The 19,433-nt window shown below is 44.7% G+C and overlaps 1 protein-coding gene across 2 annotated transcripts in view; it reads left to right on the top strand.

The window, feature by feature from the left end:
* The window catches only part of LOC126266984 (neural cell adhesion molecule 1-like), an 801,025-nt gene that overhangs the window by 671,111 nt on the left and 110,481 nt on the right, over window positions 1-19,433 (top strand). For both annotated transcript variants that reach the window (XM_049971722.1, XM_049971723.1), the window contains exon 10: window positions 4,377-4,679. In XM_049971722.1, coding sequence (XP_049827679.1) covers window positions 4,377-4,679 — 303 coding nt within the window. The remainder of the gene's footprint in view (window positions 1-4,376; window positions 4,680-19,433) is intronic.

Raw genomic sequence — 19,433 nt, 5'->3', positions numbered from 1 at the left:
TAGACTGACAGAGACCGCCTACCATTGAAGAGGGTTGTAGTGCCAAAAGTAAACTTCTGAGGCGTGGTGTTATGGTGTGGCCGTATTTCATGGAGGGGGCTTGCATCCGTTGTCGTTTTGCGTGGCACTATCACAGTACAGTCTTATATTGATGTTTTAAGCACCTTCTAGCTTCCCACTGCTGAAGAGCGATTCGGGGATGGCGATTGTATCTTTCGACACAATCGAACACCTGTACATCATGGCCTGTGGCGGAGTGGTTACAAGTCAATAACATCCCTGTAGTGGAATGGCCCGCGCAGAATCCTGACCTGAATCCTATAGAACACCTTTGGGATGTTTTGGAACGCTGATTTCGTGCCAGGCCTCATCTACTGACGTCGATACCTCTTCTCAGTGCAGCACTCCGTGAAGAATGGCTGCCATTTCCCAGGAAACCATCCAGAACCTGATTGAAACTATGCCTGCGATATTGGAAGTTGTCATCAGGGATAATTATGGGACAATACCATATTGAATTCCAGCATTAGCGATGGAGAGCGCCACTAAATTGTAAATCATTTTCAGCCATTTGTCCGGATACCTTTGATCACATAGTGTATAATGAACAGAACTGGAGCCTACACACTTCCCATTTTTCTGTCGACTCCGCCATTCTGACCTTGTAGTTCGGTGAAGTACCTTCGGTTCTGCAGAAGATTGATGAGCCTGGTGAGGCTGAAATATTCGGTTAGATTGGAGACCTTGTCCAACAGTAACTGGTAATTGACGGTGTCGTACGCTGCAGTCACGTTGACGAATACCACTCCTGTTACCCTGCGGGCTTCAAACCATCTTCCATACGGAATCGAGGTCGCTGAGGTATAAGCAAGGTATCAATAATGAAATTGGCTTTCACGGTTTGTTAATACCACCAAGAGTGAATGATGGAAGGTGTGGACCATAGGGATTTAAGGCAATTCATTCACTGTTTACTTTTTACAACACATTTCTTTATTAATAACATTGATAACACTTTTCAAAGGAAACAACACAACAGGCCTTGTAAATCGCCTAACTACGTAAGTGAACTACTGACAATAATATGTTTAGGAACACAGTAAACTTCAACTCACAAATAGCATTCAGTTGATTACTAATTAATTAAATGCCTGTTCAAAGCAATTCCCCCACATAGTCAACACAACTGGAAACCAGAATTCAGTACACATCCTTGCAATTAATTGTCTGCGTAAGTTAATGGCCACACATGTTAACCTCTGAACAACAATTCAATTGACTTAAAAATAAAAAATTAACACCACCACCTAAATATGTTTACAGAATTATGGGAAAGAAATGCGTATACATCTTCTGTTTAGCAAATGAACCACTTTCGACCTGAGCCACCAACAACATAAGTAGTTCTCATTACCCACATAGAGCCACTATGAGGTACTGGAAGCAAAACATAAGTCTTCCACGTGTACACAAAAGGCACGGTTTCCCAGACTGCAAGCCGTAAGAAACCAGTCAACACGCTCCCGCCTCCCAGTACAGGAAGGTGTCGGGATAGGAAACGAAGCCTGCTACGGTGGGCGGGCGCGACTACGTAACTGCTTGCCACACTGGGCCAGTTCCTCCCGCAACCTCTGCGAAGGCCGGTGGCGAAATTAATGAAATTACCACCACCTGTGACACAAAGGGCAAACAACTAACCAACGTAATAAGGACATAAATTATTTGCATATACAACGTTTCCAAAACAGCTGTCTGTCCACTACTTCCAGCACCTCAGAGGACACCTCTTAACACTGTGAATTCTGAGTCATCTAAACATACCGCGCGATCTGCGCAAAAACACATAAACTTCATGCATGAGCGCACTACGTTTAAAATAAGGAGTATTAACGTAACACAACATACAACTTCTAAATCTCCGGGTGACTCGCCTGGACTCAAATGGATCTACCAACACATCATCATGGCCAATAAACCGCCTCCGCTCTCGGCTTGCGAGGCACAAATAGGATATGTCCTGCAACACAGTGATTAAAATGTCTAAAACAGTGTTCGTTACAAGATAAACACTCAATGTCACAGGGAAACATTAATCAGAAGCAGACATCGGTTCGTTACAATAAAGGCACAAATTACGTGGCTGAAAAACACAACAAAGTTAGTGGCACACAAGAAGGTCAGTAATAGTAAGGCCATTTATCATTTTCACATTCGGAGGGGCGTGAAACAGTAACACTTAAGCAGAGAAGTATGAATGCATTTGAGCAATTCAGTGACTGACAACAACTAAGTTTTTAAATTCAGAACACAAGTCCTCACAGGCTGAACGCGGCCTTACGCAATGGACTCCTAATAGTAAGGTCAAGCGTCCAAAGGACACTACTCAATAAATACACCACAACGGCAAGCACACTCAGTAATCGCCAGAACGATGGACACTGAGAGCAAAACGCTGTTTATATCCAAACCAACCGTGCTCGCAATGGCATCACATCAGTCACAGAGCCATAGAGACGAGAATGTAGTCACTAGAAGGAAACGGTAAATCCATCATAAGCAAGGAAGCAGTATGTTCCGACAGCATCGGCGCCTCTACCCACCAAGTCCGCCGCAAACGCCCAAACACAATCAGGTAACGCGGCAAACATTCCTTTTTCCACCACACACGGCGTCGGCAGACACGGCTTCACGCTCCGCGCACTACTGCCTATCTCACTGTTTCTCCTCGCCCTCCGAACTCCAACGACTCGACTGTCACAGGTGGATCGCTGACTTCCCCCACGAGGGGGCGCCACTTCTCTCTTTCCTCCGCGATAATATTGTACGCGGTAAGTTCCACAGATCAAACCCTAGCCGCCGCGGCTCAAATAACATTTGACAGATTTGACGTCTTAGTCAGGAGAAGGGCTGACGGCACCCTTGGTCATGTGGCGTATCGAAAGACAACACACACTGATCTGTATTTGCACGCAGACAGGTGCCACCAACCTTCACAGAGGAATGGGGTACTTAAAACTCTAGTACATAGGGCGCGCACTATCTCTGACACAGAGAGTCTGCCCCAGGAATTGGAGCTTCTGAGAACTGTGTTTCGAAAAAATGGGTACTTAGAGTGGCAGATCCAACGTGCTCTCCGCCCAACCACTGCAGCACAACCGGTTGAGATGGATGAAGTCACGAGGGAGGAGGTAGGCACTGCATTTATTCCATACACAGGCGCATTCTCGGGCAAAATCGCCCGCATTCTGAAGAAACACCGGATCGGAACTGGGTTTTGTCCTCCGAATAGAACTCGTGCACTGGTGGGGAGCGCCAAAGATGACCTCGGTTTGAGGAAGGCCGGCGTGTACCAGATTCCGTGTCAATGTGGCAAGTCGTATATTGGTCAGACGATGCGTACCGTCGAGGATCGATGCCGTGAATACCAGAGGCACACTCGACTGATGTATCCGAGCAAGTCGGCGGTCGCTGAACATTGTTTGTCGGAAAATCACGCTATGGAGTATGGCCGCACGAGGATTCTGGTACAGACGTCGAGATACTGGGACAGCGTTGTTAGAGAGGCCATCGAAATTCGCACCAATGACGACCTCATAAACCGTGACTGTGGCTATAATCTTAGCAAGGCTTGGGAACCAGCGATTCGGTTAATCAAGAGTAAATCGAGAAAACGCATAGTTGTGACGACCACGGCGGACAGAGCCATCACACCGACGTCATCTCAGACGCCGTCGCAATCTGTTCCACCGCGCTACTGTGGCGCGGGGCGCGGACGGCGGAGGGAGCGCGCCGCGGGCGGAGGGTATTTAAATCGGACGCCGCCGCGACCGAACCCAGTTCCCCCTGAACAGTCATAACGTACGGATCTCCGTGCCGGCACGTTCACAGGAGCTCAGTCCGTCAGTTCACCTGATGATGGCGACATGTTTGATACCCGAAATATTGTGTCCGTTGGACACTATAGACTGGCAGTACACCCGTGGATATTTTGATTATCATTTAACAGACTAGAATGAGATTTTCACTCTGCAGCGGAGTGTGCGCTGATATGAAACTTCCTGGCAGATTAAAACTGTGTGCCCGACCGAGACTCGAACTCGGGACCTTTGCCTTTCGCGGGCAACTGCTCTACCATCTGAGCTACCGAAGCACGACTCACGCCCGGTACTCACAGCTGTACTTCTGCCAGTATCCGCCTCCTACCTTCCAAACTTTACAGAAGCTCTCCTGCGAAACATGCAGAACTAGCACTCCTGAATCATTCTCTCTTGCAGTTTGCTTTCGCGGCACAGTAGTGTGATTGGTGTAAAATCCTTTGGACTGTTCCCTCCTTTACGTCGGAGAGGTGGCTGACCACTTTGTGCTTGTGTTGGCAGTCGCGCCGGTGTGCGCGCACGAGGAGCCGCTGCTGGTGGGCGCGTCCCTGGGAGAGGCGGTGCGCGTGCGCTGCCGGGTGGCGGCCGACCCGGCCGACGACGTCTCCTTCGAGTGGCAGTTCAACAACAGCGGCGAGAGCTTCGGCGTGCCGCCCGCGCGCCTCGGCAACGCCAGCGGGCCCGCCGCAGGCGAACTCAGCTACGCCCCCGCCTCCGACCGCGACTACGGCACGCTCGCGTGCTGGGCGCGCAACGCCGTAGGCCGCCAGGCCGAGCCCTGCGTCTTCCAGGTGCTGCCCGCCGGTGAGTGGCCCCTCCACACCACTCTCACTTACCGCCTTCCTGTCATAGTTCTTGAAGCCATGCGCTTGTCTGATTAACTCAGAGGAATGCGGTCGGGTAAAACCTGTTCATTTTCAGTGCATCAACGACGGCATTATCTTAGGTGCAGGGCACTGAAAGACCTGAGTCGAACAAGGCCCCGGGAATAGACAACATTCCGTTAGAACTACTGACGGCCTTGCGACAGCCAGTCCTGACAAAACTCTACCATCTGGTGAGCAAGATGTATGAGACAGGCGAAATACCCTCATACTTCAAGAAGAATATAATAATTCCAATCCCAAAGAAAGCATGTGTTAGCAGATGTGAAAATTGCCGAACAATCGGTTTAATAAGTCACAGCTGCAAAATACTAAAACGAATTCTTTACAGACGAATGGAGAAACTGGTAGAAGAGGACCTTGGGGAAGATCTGTTTGGATTCCGTAGAAATATTGGAACACGTGGGGCAATACTGACCTTACGACTTATCTTAGAAGAAAGATTAAGGAAAGGCAAACCTACGTTTCTAGCAATTGTAGACATAGAGAAAGCTTTTGACAATGTTGGCTGGAATACTCTCTTTAAAATTCTGAAGGTGGCAGGGGTAAAATACAGGGAGCGGTAGGCTATTTACGATTTGTACAGAAACCAGATGGCAGTTATAAGACTCGAGGGACATGAAAGGGAAGCAGTGATTCAGAAGGGAGTGTGACAGGTTTGTAGCCTCTCCCCGATGTTATTCAATCTGTATATTGAGCAAGCTGTGAAAGAAACAAAAGAAAAATTCGGAGTAGGTATTAAAATCCATGGAAAAGAAATAAAAACTTTCAGGTTCGCCGATCACATTGTAATTCTGTCAGAGACAGCAAAGAACTTGGAAGAGCAGTTGAACGGAATGGACAGTGTCTTCAAAGAAGGGCATAAGATGAACATCAACAAAAGCAAAACGAGGATAATGGAATGTAGTCGAATTAAGGCGGGTGATGCTGAAGGAATTAGATTATGAAATGAGACACTTACAGTAGTAAAGGAGTTTCGATATTTGTGGAGCAAAATAACTGATGATGGTCGAAGGAGAGAGGATATAAAATGTAGACTGTCAATGGCAAGGAAAGCGTTTCTGAAGAAGAGGAATTTGTTAACCTCGAGTATAGATGTAAGTGTCTGGAAGTAGTTCCTGAAAGTATTTGTGTAGAGTGTACCCATGTATGGAAGTGAAACATGGACAATAACTAGTTTGGAAAAGAAGAGAATAGAAGCTTTCGAAATGTGGTGCTACAGAAGAATGCTAAAATTTAGATAGGTAGGTCATATAACTAATGAGGAGGTATTGAACAGGATTCGCGAGATTTTTGTGGCACAACTTGACTAGAAGAAGAGATCGGTTGGAAGAACTTGTTCTAAGGCATCAAGGGATCACGAATTTGGTATTGGAGGGCAGAGTGGTGGGTAAAAATCGTAGAAACAGACCAAGAGATGAGTACACTAAACAGATACAGCGGGAAGTAGGTTGCAGTAGGTACTATGAGATGAAGAAGCTTGCACAGGATAGACTAGCATGGAGAGCTGCATCAAACCAGTCTCCGGACTGAATACTACAACAACAACAACTGCGGAATAGCCTATTTGTCCGTTCCTTTACCCTTATCTCAGGGAGGGCGAGAAGCGGTACATTGACAGTCCTCGGACGAGCGTAGAAACCATACAAAATATAGATGTCTACACTGATATCTCAAAATATTGTGACGACCTCGTTAATAGCGGCCTAACCCAGCAGTGGATCGCAAGATTCTGCGTGGCGTGGTTTTGACAAATTCTTGGTAGGTTTTCGAATGGATTGTGGCACCGCATGCACTAATAATTCTCGTGGTTTTGACCCTCTGAGTACTCCATCAAGCAATCTCTGAAACGGTGCATGTGCATTTTCTAATCTGAATGGTATTCTTCCGAACTGGCAGTCTACCCAGCGTGCCGAAAATGCTGTTTTTTCCGTTCATATGGTGCAACATCTATCTAGCTTTAGTCACTTTTCAAATTCATTATTGTAACAAAACCATCAGTGATCCAAGGTTTCTGCAATGTTTGGCCAAGGATAGGTGCCCATTAAGATTCTTGCATTTAGGTGTCTGTTATCACATCGAAATCTGCGTTTTCATGTTCCATCCATTGTTTTCTTTGCACAATGACTGTTCCTGGCTGGCGGGACTACTATTTTCTTCAATTATTCCATCTTGCATCTTTTAATCCATAAATCCCTCCGAAATTGGATGCTAGCATCTAGGTAGGTATTCCGTATGGTTTGTGGTAGACTGGCGATATATTTCCCATTTGTATGCGGTGCACTCGTCAAACAATTCCTGTAAATTATGGTTCGGTGGTTTGTTGACACTACTCTTGCGCTCACAGTGCCCTTGATGTGTTCCATATGGTTCAGATCAAGCGCATTTGGTGGTAACGTCACCTATTAGAGTTCAATATCATGTACACGATCGTGGCTTTGTGACAAAGACAATTGCAATACGCACCATGTCAGTCTCAAATAGTTTATTACCAGACAGACACACCTTTCAGACCCAAACTGAATTATTATGTGCAAACGGGTTAACTAACAAAACCCTAATCGAGGATCCTAAAGCGGACAGTTGCAAAATATTAAAAAAATGAGGGATACATTGAACGTGTGAACAGAAAAAGACTTTAGATGAACTCATTAATTTATTCAGTTAAAACTTAAACACGAAAATCATCAGGCTGACTCACACTCTTGAATTAACATTACAAAACTGCAATGTATACTTTACACTAAGGAAACTGCTTGTTCTAATAGTGATTTCCAATGTTTTGGGACGTGCCCGTGTAGATGCGAACGACATTTTAAAATGTCATCTGAGTTTCTGACAAGCAAATACAGTCAATGTCTACCTGCCAGACTGAGAAACACATGCAGCTACCAATTTACAGGTGGACGTGGGACATATAACTGCAATGACATTACTAAATTTCCTACCAAGGATTGTCTTAAGATGCCAGTACTCCTAATAATACTTATCAAGAGATGTGGAGAGAGTTGCCATCGCAATAGCCTCCCTGAAGTTCAGGGCGATGGTAGTGCTATCATCAGCACGAACTCTGGACTCCCAGACCACATCGTACAGCGATCAATTAAGCGGTGACGTTCACCGCCAAGACCCAAGACGAACTACTCCATCGTACAACCTGGTCCTTCATTCCCGCCAAATAAGACATGACAACCAATAGTAGTTTAAGAAGACTCAGTCTAACAATGGCAATACAACATCTTCCGCAGAAATCCCACGCAGAAAAACCGCCGCGTACAAACTCTAAGAACTGTATGATTCACCTGTCTTTTCCAAAAGAACTTCTTCCTGCGATCTGTCCTCCTGACGTCACAATCATTTTCACCATTTGCGTATTTTGCCTAGGGCATTTCGCCACCCTGGTTCGTGATATGGATACTCCCTGGATCTCGACTGGCGGGAGATTGGCAGCAGCATTCTTCAGATGAACATTACTGACCAGCAGCTTCTTATGAACACGCTCGGTGGACGGATACCTGTTTCGTGCTCGGCTGACAGGTGGTCTGCAAACGTGAAGTGGTGCCCACGAATGTAACACCGCTAACGACAACATGACGCGCACCATGGATGGTGAGACTGGCACTGTACATTTCACGTGATAGTCACGCGGAGAATTTTGGTAGCCGCTGTGTTTGTGTATACAATACGGCCTACGTGGTGGTTGATGTACTGAGCCTGCCTGGCAGAAACGTGGTGTTATTGCTCTTTACCGTTCGCTGTTTGTTTGTGGTATGAAGGATGTACATAGCTGCAGTGGCTGTCTGCACGAAAAGTTGCAGTCCAGCGATCTATCGTCACAAGACCTTAAAAATGAATCGGAATGATAGGAGAGAGGGCTGAGAATTTTCTATGCCTATTGTGCAGTCAATACGTACTGCAAGTTTGGTATGAAACGGCATTATAGTGCCGTGCATAAATTGTTTAAACTTCCAGCAAATAACAAAACTAGCAAAAAATTTTAACGATCGACGGATGGGATAAACTGCTTTTTACACCAAGAAGCATTTTGTGCTAAGCTGCAGGTAAGAAACGCATGAAAAATGGTTCAAATGGCTTTGAGCACTGTGGGACTTAGCTTCTGAGGTCATCAGTCCCCTAGAACCTAGAACTACTTAAACCTAACTAACCAAAGGACATCACTCACATTCATGTCCGAGGCAGGATTCGAACCTGCGACCGTAGTGGTCGCGCGGTTCCAGACTGCGCGTCTAGAACCGCAAGACCACCGCGGCCGGCTGCTTCTTTGATTCCCAGGGAATTGTTCATAAAGAGTGTGTGCCTCCTGGACAAACAAATAACCAGTATTACTACAAAGAAATTTTAGAACGACTTCGTAAAAGAGTTCTGCGTGTCCCTGCCAACATTGCTGATAATTCGATTCTGGATCACGATCACACGCCATCCCATACTGCTCTGTCCGTACAGCAATTTTTAGCCTTAAAACAAATTTCAGTACTACCACAGCCACCTTATTCACTGGATACAGCTTCGTGCGGCTTTCTTAGAAAAGAGTCAAAACGGCTGTCAAGGGACACCACTTACAAAACAACAGAAGATGTCAAAAAAGCTGTGACGAGGGTCTTGGAGGATATTATAGATGATGAGTTCCAGAAATGTTACTATTAGTGGCAGAAACGCTGGAAATAGTGTGTGCAATCAGAAGGGAACTACTTTGAAGGAAACAACACTAAACGTGACTAAAATGCTAAGCAACATTTTTTTTCGCATCAGTCTCGTTACTTTATTGTCGCACCTCGTACAGAACAATGTATTGAGCAATACAAAAAATAAATAACAATGTACAGTAAATGTTTTCTTGTCTATTAAACCATACGAAAAAGGACACATGTCCATATGAATCTTTTGGTTCAAATGATCGTTTGTGTGATACCGCTGCATATTGACCATTCCTCCTGAGCTATCCTGTTAACTTCATGGGATAGTGGACGATGCCTGACGTATCGTTTGAGGAGAGAAGCACTGAAACATGAAAGCGGTGAGTTCGTTCACGTTGAGTGCACGGGTAGTTTACACAGTAACACTGCTGCCAACACAAGGGAAACGCAAAGGTTTCAGCCCCAGTCCACCACACTGTTTTAATCAGCCAGCGAGCAGTAGGACGCGGAGCGAAATATTTATGCTGTAAACAAAACCTGTGACACGCCGTCCTCCGACATGACTCCCTTCGGAGCAGTACTACTTGCAAAGTAAATAGCTGACATGGAGACGTACTGCTGACTTTCCAGAGTAGCAGGAGGCAGTGGTGACACGAGGCTGTGAGGTGTATGTGGACAGCTCATATGGCAAAGGTCTGGGACCGATCCCCTCTTGACACACGTCTTTAATATATCTCGGACTCTCATAACAGCTTGCTCTCCACTCAGACTGATGTATAATTAAAAAGAAATATGGTTCCATATTTCCTGCCTTTCCAGTAGTTGCGTTTCCCTGTACCATACTGTTAAAGTCTTGCCCTATATTTCTGGTTTCTATAATTTTTCTTTCCCTGTAATAACCAGGCCGAGGAGTGACTGGAGGCAGTTAATTTGGCAGAAGGTTTCCGTACTATACGTCCTTTAGATTTTCTCTTCCTTTGTATGTAGGTGTTACCACACAGATATTTCATAATTTGGTCTGTGTTTCTAGAATTCGGTCACGTTCCATTTCCCCTCTATTACTGCATTCAGGAGTCCTCACTGACTCATTAGATGGCCAATAAGTTGCGTTATTCTTCTGAAAGCTGGGTTCAACATCCTTCTCTTCTCAACCACGCTTTTAAGAACCACTTCGTAAGTAGACGTACCCACTTTATTTCGAGCATGCGGCTATAACATCGACACGCGAATTAATTCAGTTTATTCCCTTTCCTATTTTCAGTGCTGGTGATTTCTTCTTATTGTTGAAGGCAGTTCTTGTTTTGTTCTTATTGTCGTTGAAGGTAATTTTTATTTGAGCAGTTCTTCTTCTGATTTTTGCTTTGATCCGTCCATCTATATAGATCTGGCTTCAGAAATAACTAAATGTGTCACCTTGGTCAAGTAGCTTGACACCTTCTTAAATTCTAATTATGGCTATCTCTTTTTTATCACATGCCATCGCTTTCTGTAGACTGGTTTTATTTTCATTCTACGTTCTTTCCCCATAGCCTTCGTTTGTTCTCCGTCAACAAAACGTGTCTAAATTTTTGTAAACTTTGCATACTAACTATTCTTCGGTTTTTGAAGTCTACTCTTGCTTTATCATGTCTTTAATTATTCGGTCCCCTTTGGCAAAATCAGCTGCTGATGTCCACTTGCCTCTAAATAATCTATCAAGTACGCCAACGTTATTTGCTGATGCCACGATCTAATATTAAATCTTAACTTCGGCTTGTACAGTGAAGTGAAAAAGTTTTTGGACACCTGCTAACATTTGGTCGGATCTCTTTCTCTCGGGCAAGTTCAGCGCCTCGACGTGGCGTGCACTCAACAACTCGTTGGAAGTTCCCTGCAGAAACAACGAGCCATGCTGTCTCTATTGTAAAATTGACGCCACACCTGGACGACTAAACGAAGGGACATTCACAACATATCGACCTGCACTATTCAATGTTCAGAAATTTGTGGAGCACAGCACAGATTTACACCAACTGTAATTGAAAGAACTTCAGTAAATTTATTTACCAAGTCATGATCTAATATAATTACTAGAGTTAGTTAAAATATATAACAATACAGTGCCTCCACGGCTCTCCTCAATTGTGGAAGTGTTTCGGCGCAGAATTTTGTGCACAAACTGACCTCTAGATTATATGCCGTAAATGCTCGATAGGATTCATTTCAGATGATCTGGGTGGCCGAAATTTTGTTCTTCAAACCACTCGCGAACAATCGTGGCTCAGTGACTTGACGCATTGTCATGCTTAAGACTTCCATCATTGTTAGGGAACGTAAAGTTCATGAATGACTGCATATGGTCCCCAAATCAGTGATCGGTTCAGTTGTACCAGTCCAATCCATGCAAACACAGCCCACACTATTATGGAGCCACGACCAGCTTACACAGTGCCTTGTTGTCAGCTTACGTCCACGGCCTCGTAGGGGCTACGCCACGCTCGAAACTTACCGTCAGCTTTTACCGACTAAAATCGAGACTCACCTGACGAGGCCACCGTTTTCGTCTAGGATCCAACCGAAATGGTCATGAATCCAGATGAGGCTGGCTCTGAGCACTATGGGACTTAAAATCTGAGGTCATTAGTCCACTAGAACTTAGAACTACTTAAACCTAACTAACCTAAGGACATCAAACACACATCCAAGCCTCAGGCAGGATTCGAACCTGCGACCGTAGCAGTCGCGCGGTTCCACACTGAAGCGCCTAGAACCGCTCGGCCACAACTGCCGGCCCAGAAGAGGCGCTACAGGCGAAGTCGTGCTGTTAACAAAGGTGCTGGTGTCAGTCTTCTGTTACCACAGCCAAATAACGCCGAATTTCGCCGCACTGACCAATCGTACACGTTCATCGAACGTCCCGTATTGATCTCTGAGTTTATTTCACCCAGTGTTGCTTCTCTGTTAGCACTAACCACTACACGCAAATGCTGATTCTCAAGTGAAGGCTGTCGGCCCAGTGTATTCCGTGCTGCAAGGAAACGCCTGAAACTCGGGCTACTCGTTCCACTCTTGACACTGTGGACCTCAGAATACTGAATACCCTCACGATATCCGAAATGGAGTGCCCCATATGTCCAGCGTCAATTATCATTCCGCGTTCAAAATCCGTTAATTCCCGTCGTACGGCTGTAATCACATCGGAAAACTTTTTACTTTACTCACCTGCATACTAATGACAGCACCACCAATACAGTGTCCTTTTACACACTGTGCACGCGATAGCCGGCCGGACTGGCAGAGATGATCTAGGCGCTACAGTCTGGAACCGCGTGACCGCTACGGTTGCAGGTTCGAATCATGCCTGGGCATGGATGTGTGTAATGTCCTTGGGTTAGTTAGGTATAAGTTGCCCTAACTTCTAGGGCAGTTCAGTGCCATAGTGCTCAGAGCCATTTGAACCATTTTTTTGCAAGCGATGCTACCACCAGATGAACATGTGCGACGATTACGCAGCGGATACCTCACTTAAAATTTGCGTTGCAATGTTGGTTCTTTGCAAGGAGAACGCGTTACGCGGCGTGTAAAATGGAAAAATTTCCGCCAGCGCTTGTTTTAATTCGACAGTGGTAGGTTGGTGGACTCTGAGGGCTGTGGTTTGTCATTCCGCGCTATTGTTGCTCCTTTTGGTACCGATCCCACGACTGTGATTAGTGCTTTAGTAACTCGACCACCTAATTATATATCCACACAAATAAATTTAAAGATGTTCTTTACAGGTGCATACTCTTGCGATGACCTTTCATGGTTCTCATTCAAAAATTATTGTATCGTTCAGATTGACGCAGTTATTTAAACAAATTGGGAAGGAATTTACGAATCAGTTTGAGACCGTATGGTAATGACTTTAAGAACGAATTTAAAATAAATATTACAGTCAATAGTGGCGCTTGTGACTGTAGCGTTTCTGTAGGTGACGGATGCTGAATCCTAATTGGGCAAGCTCTTGACGTCTCCAGTGAGATGGAATTAATTTATCACCACGCTTCTTTCGATAGCCATTTTCCATGAATGTGCGTTGGCTCCAAACTTCAGCTTAGATTAATGTTGGATATTACTGCTGTCCAACCGAGCGAGGTGGCGCAGTGGTTAGCACACTGGACTCGCATTCGGGAGGACGACGGTTCAATCCCGTCTCCAGCCATCCTGATTTAGGCTTTCCGTGATTTCCCTAAATCGTTTCAGGCAAATGCCGGGATGGTGCCTTTGAAAGGGCACGGCCGATTTCCTTCCCAATCCTTCCCTACCCCGAGCTTGCGCTCCGTCTCTAATGACCTCGTTGTCGACGGGACGTTAAACACTAACCACAACCACCACTACTGCTGTCCAGAACCCAAGAGATATTTACGCTGGGTATTGTCAGAAGTTACTGACATGTACGGTAGTCTTGGTAAATAGACAGTCGACTTCATAGAATTAGTTGAAATCAGATGGTACTATATCTATGTTCTTTGTGGTCTTTCTTATAATTTTTGGAGGGATGAAGAAATCCAGTGCAGCCATCAAACCCATGTACACCCTTGATGATGCTTGTTACATGCACCAGTTAATTTGATTATAATACACGTCCCTGGCTAGCTAACGACAGTGTTTGAGCTAATAAGCTTTATGCCTCCTCCAATAATGGTTATAGCAGCAACCACCTTTTCAATATTTTCAGGAACATAGCTGCGACTTGGAACAGCACCAATCATCCATTTGTAAGTACGCGGCATTGCCCGATACTATCCCAACGTGTGTGGTTTGCTATAAATAGTTCACTAGACACTAGCGAAAGTGATATGTGGAGACAAACTGTATTCACGTTTACTTCTTAACATATAAGCAAGTAATCTATAAGCAAATGAAGCTTGCCAATCTTTTCTCTTCTTTTACAATGGCGAAAGTATTAGCATCAAAATAACTAGCAAGAATTGTACAGTGCACTGTAGCCCGCTACACACCAATGTTTCAACTTCCAACTGCAACATGTTCGTGTATGCTTGATAATACGTAAGGTGTAAACAGCAAAACGCGCGTGTGAAATAGCAGCTTGCATTCAGTGATACCAACGTAAGAACAGAGAAAAGCAGTCCCCAGTGTTGGTTGAAAACAGTCTTAGTTGCAGTTTTATTTTTTTTTATTTTTCAACGACGCGTTTCGCCTTATTTAGGCATCTTCAGGTTATCTTTTCTAGATAGACGCGAGAGGCACCAAGATCTACATAACGTGCTCCCGTAGCGAGTAGCAGAGTAAGATGGGGGCTCAGGTAGTAAGCATAATGCACCACAGCATGGTGTTTACTACCTGAGCCCCCACTTACTCTGTTGCTCGCTCCTATGAATGGGAACGCGTTTTGCAGATCTTGGTGGCTCTCGCATCGATCTAGGGAGGATAACCTGAAGATGCCTAAATAAGGCGAAACGCGTCGTTTGAAAAATAGAAAAATGAAATTGCAACCAAGACTCTTTTTAACCAATATTATTAAGCACCTGTTTGCTGTCTGCCACATAAGGACTGGAAGAATTTCAAAAGCTGTTCCCGTCAGAAATAAGCCTTGTGTGCGATATTTCCCCATTCCGATATTTCGCCATCTTACAGTACCTTAAGAGATGTGAGCACATAATCAGTACAAGAGATGTGTTTCACTACAATATGATGAATAAGCGCTCATAATTCTTACGATATACAGTTTCGAGCCCATGTTTAATGGCATCTTATTCTTGTTCTGGTCTATATTACCACCTCTCACAACATGGAAAGCAAAGAGCTTCCCACAAGAGAGATTTACTTCACAGTATCGAAGATGAAGAAATGACCGTAGCTCCTAAAATACGAATTTTACAGTTCATGTTTACCACAGTTTTTGATTTTGAATTAACGCCCCTGTCGTATCCCTGAATACTGGCCATTCGTCCCACAACACTTTGTATACAACTAAAACACACGAAATGATGATCAGGAACCTAAGCAAATACAAGGTTACTTCATGGTATTTCCACTCTTCAAAAATTAATGAACTGATCAGTAGTAAAATGGAATCAACTATAAATACAATGACGAGCCGAAACATTTTGACCAACTGCTTAATAGTGCACTGTCGGGAACGCAAAACAGCATCGATTCTGCGCCGCTAGGATTCGACAAGTCCTTGATAGGTTTTTGTAAGTACGTGGCACCAGGTGCCTATGCACTTGTCACGTTATTCCCGTAAATGACGGGGCTAGTGGTTTCCGGATGACTCCCAGTTACGTTCCAGATACTTTACGTCGTGTTCATATCAGGCGAATCTGGTGGTCAAGGCATCAACGTGAGCTCCCTTCCAGGCTCCTCAAAATTTTCGGTAATCTGGTTTTGTCAACGGATAGTTATTTTGCTGGACGATGCCGTTTCCATCGTCTAGCCTGAAGCAGTTGAGGTGGTTTTCAGTAACGTGCATGTCTCTAGCAGCTATTCGCCTGAATGCCAGCGTATCTGGCAACGACTGTCGACCTGGTGTCTCATGAAGGGTGTCCAGGCGACACCTATACATTCAAATACTGTTCAGTCTCGATGATTCTATGTCCACCGTACCCATAATTAACGATGTCTTGGAATCAAGCTGCCGGCCTGTGTGGCCGAGCGGTTCTAGGCGCTTCAGTCTGGAACTTCGCCACCGCTACGGTCACAGGTTCGAATCTTGCCTCGGGCATGGATGTGTCTGATATCCTTAAGTTAGTTACGTTTAAGTAGTTCTAAGTTCTAGGGGACTGATGACCTCAGCAGTTAAGTCCCATAGTGCCCAGAGCCATTTGAGCCATTTTTTGAGTCAAGCTGGGGACACGCAGGGTTGGTCTCCTGACAAGTCCCACCCTGAAGTATTCGTGATGTTCCAAGCACTCTCTCCTGCACAAGCATTGAATTATGTCGTCAGATCTGAGACAGATAGCTGCGTATGTTGCCTTACAGAGTGGGTAAGACTGCGACCCCCACATTCTGTGATGAACCATCGATGCCCAGCAACTTGTGACCTAAACTTGGTTTCAATGACCGTAAAACGCTTTCTATGGGTACTCGCAATAACTCGCAAACAGCCGACTGGCATTACTGTTTCTGTGATGCTTGTTGCCAAGCGCTAGACCGTAGTTATCTACCCATTGTCGAAGTCTCTTATGTCTGTGTATGTACCCACTTCTGGCCCGAATCACCAGTGGGATGATTCCTTATTCGCCTCTGCTCCCCTTTTAAACTGTTCTTACAACATTGCCGGCCCACAAGCATTCAGGAGGCATTCAGTTTCGCTTCCTACGTTGGTCACAATGTTTTCGCTTTCTGGCGTGTCAGTGTACCTGCATCATGTCAGGTCAATAAAACCGCTCTTTTGTGTACCGTATCTGTGAAAGAATATTTCGAGCTTCCCGACAGCGTCGAACTTTTCCTTTCATTAATTACAGTTGTGCCTCACACCACAGTTCACTGAATCTTGAAGGTTTGTGCAATGAACATGTGCTGTATCACGCAATGCAAGGTATGCTGACATATGAAAATCAGAGAGCGTTCCGCTAATGGCATAAAGTTCTGCTTTAAATCTGACCCAAGCACGCAATTCCCAACTCACATGCGTGTATTGATTAATCGAAGTGAGAAGTAACAGTCACCTACATGCTGTTTTTCTCCATTCATCACTCCGAGTTTGGCACGCTAGCACGATGTTCGGTGCGATAAAAGATTTCGGTTCAAAGTTAAGCAAAATAATTTGCTAAGGCACGGTGGAATAGTGAAACAAAATTAACCTCTGCCTTTATAGCAAAAGCTTTTATGCCAGGGATAGACACGCACATGCGTATGCATGGATACTAGGGCTGTTATAAAAAGTGATTTTTTTTTCTTGAGACAACGAAGTACCTCAAAACTACGCAACGGATTAAATGGCGCAAAACACATGTTCATTGTTTAAAAATGCTATCCTGCGATGCCAACCTTGCATTGCGGTGGAGGGCAACTTTGATATCCTAAATAGGAACATCCTGCTTTTATTATAGATTCATATTATATGGGAAAAATACGTACGTTCAATATGTAACACTTTTGTCGTTGCGCGATAGCTGGCGCTGTAATCGAAAATAACACATTTAAGTTCGAAACCTGTATGCACAGTACAAAAGAAAGGAAATAAGGCGTGTTCAGTAAGTGTGGAAGAAGCTTCTTTGACGTCACTCAACTCTCATCAAGGGGCTATCCGATTGAGGTGTGTCTTCTCACATCTAACAAACCAGGTAATTGTGTGTAAGGATTATTGCACAGCTTTTACTCGAAAATGCCGCCGCCTTTTCCGAAGTACGTATTTATCCACACGTGGAATGAGTCGGTAGAAATGAGAAGCGTTAGCTATGTAATCGACTGACATGCATTGGTGATACGCTGAATCATGTTATCATGCGTTGTTAGCACTTCATCACAAACTCCAGTCTTCAAGTAACCCACAAACAAAAGTTAGCCGAAGAGAAATGTGGCGATCTTGCAAAAATGGTTCAAATGGCTCTGAGCACTATGGGACTTAACATCTTAGGTGATCAGTCCCGTAGAACTTAGAACTACTTAAACCTAACCAAACTAAGGACATCACACACATCTATGCCCGAGGCAGGATTCGAACCTGCGATCGTAGCAGTCCCGCGGTTCCGGACCGAAGCGCCTAGAACCGCACGGCCACCGCGGCCGGCTGCGATCTTGCAGGTAAAGACACTGGACCACCTCTTCCGCTTCACCAACGACTGTACACGATATCTGATACTCTCCATGCTTTTACAGTATAAGGTGCTGGACAACCACGGGAATGTTTTCAAGCAATATTGGAAGGTCGTCCTTCAAGACTGTTCGATATTGATCACCTTTCAAGTTGTCGTAGATAAAGAATGGACAAATGAGTTCGCCACCAATCGTTCAGCACTAAAAATTCGCATTCCACGGATGTAGATGTTAACTTGGTGTAACAAAAGTTTGTTTTCTGCAATTCAGCAAAGCGTATTGTGTCAATTAATCGTACCGTGGTTCGTGAAAGTCAGCGCAACAGACGTTACTCGATTGAAGCAACCAACAGCAAAAAGGTATTCTTTTCTTGAATTCATTGCCATGAATTTTCTGAAGCAGGGAAATATGGAACGGATGTTAATTTATACGTCTCAATTAAAAAACATGATCGTATTGCCTTATTGATCGTGTCAATTCCTCTGGTGCAGTTCGAACGCCAAAAGAAGGCCTTTCTTCTTGACGTCACTTTAGCAGCCAACGCTTCGATGATTATGAAATGATCCTGACAACTTAGCACCCAGTCCCCGAGCGAAGAAAATTTCCGATCCAGCTGGAAGCTAACATGAGACGATCTGCACCTAGCAAACCTAAACACTAGATCGCGAGCTGGGAATCATGACAAAGAAGGCAATTCATTAAGATAGGGAAACAAAAACCGAGAACCAGGAAGGAAGTATCTCTACCCAAGAATAATGTGCAATTTAAAGATTTGGGAACTCTCTCAGTAGAGGAAGACCGTAGACAAGACGAAAAGACCAACGTTGAGAACTTTCATTTGCAAACGTTTCTTACAACACTAATTCTTAATTTCGATTAATGTGATAATGATTACGGTGATGAAGATAATGATGACGAACTTTTCCTGGTCAATAACAGTTCCTTTATATACACTGTCTGTTTCGAAACTGATTTTTTTCTCCTGTAATTTATGAATATCAGTGAAGTGTTCCGTTCTCACGATCTGGACATATGCTCACATGTTATTTTACAAAGTGCTAGCTACAAGCGCAATCTACAAATCACATTATGTTGTCCGTACCTAATTCTCCGGAAATAGCCGCCATTTTCTCGCTGCTGAGGTCAGATCCATCGATCGCGGCGGCTATAATGTTTGCGGTGGTTGATCATCTGAGTGCTTTTCGGCCGCAGAGCTTAGTGGTTAATGTGATGAGTTCCCGTGTTTCTGTCGTATTTTGGACACTATAATCGTAAGA

This window comes from Schistocerca gregaria, chromosome 4, assembly GCF_023897955.1.
Source record: "Schistocerca gregaria isolate iqSchGreg1 chromosome 4, iqSchGreg1.2, whole genome shotgun sequence".
Classification (NCBI taxonomy): domain Eukaryota; kingdom Metazoa; phylum Arthropoda; class Insecta; order Orthoptera; family Acrididae; genus Schistocerca; species Schistocerca gregaria.
This window is presented reverse-complemented; position numbering and strand designations above follow the sequence as displayed.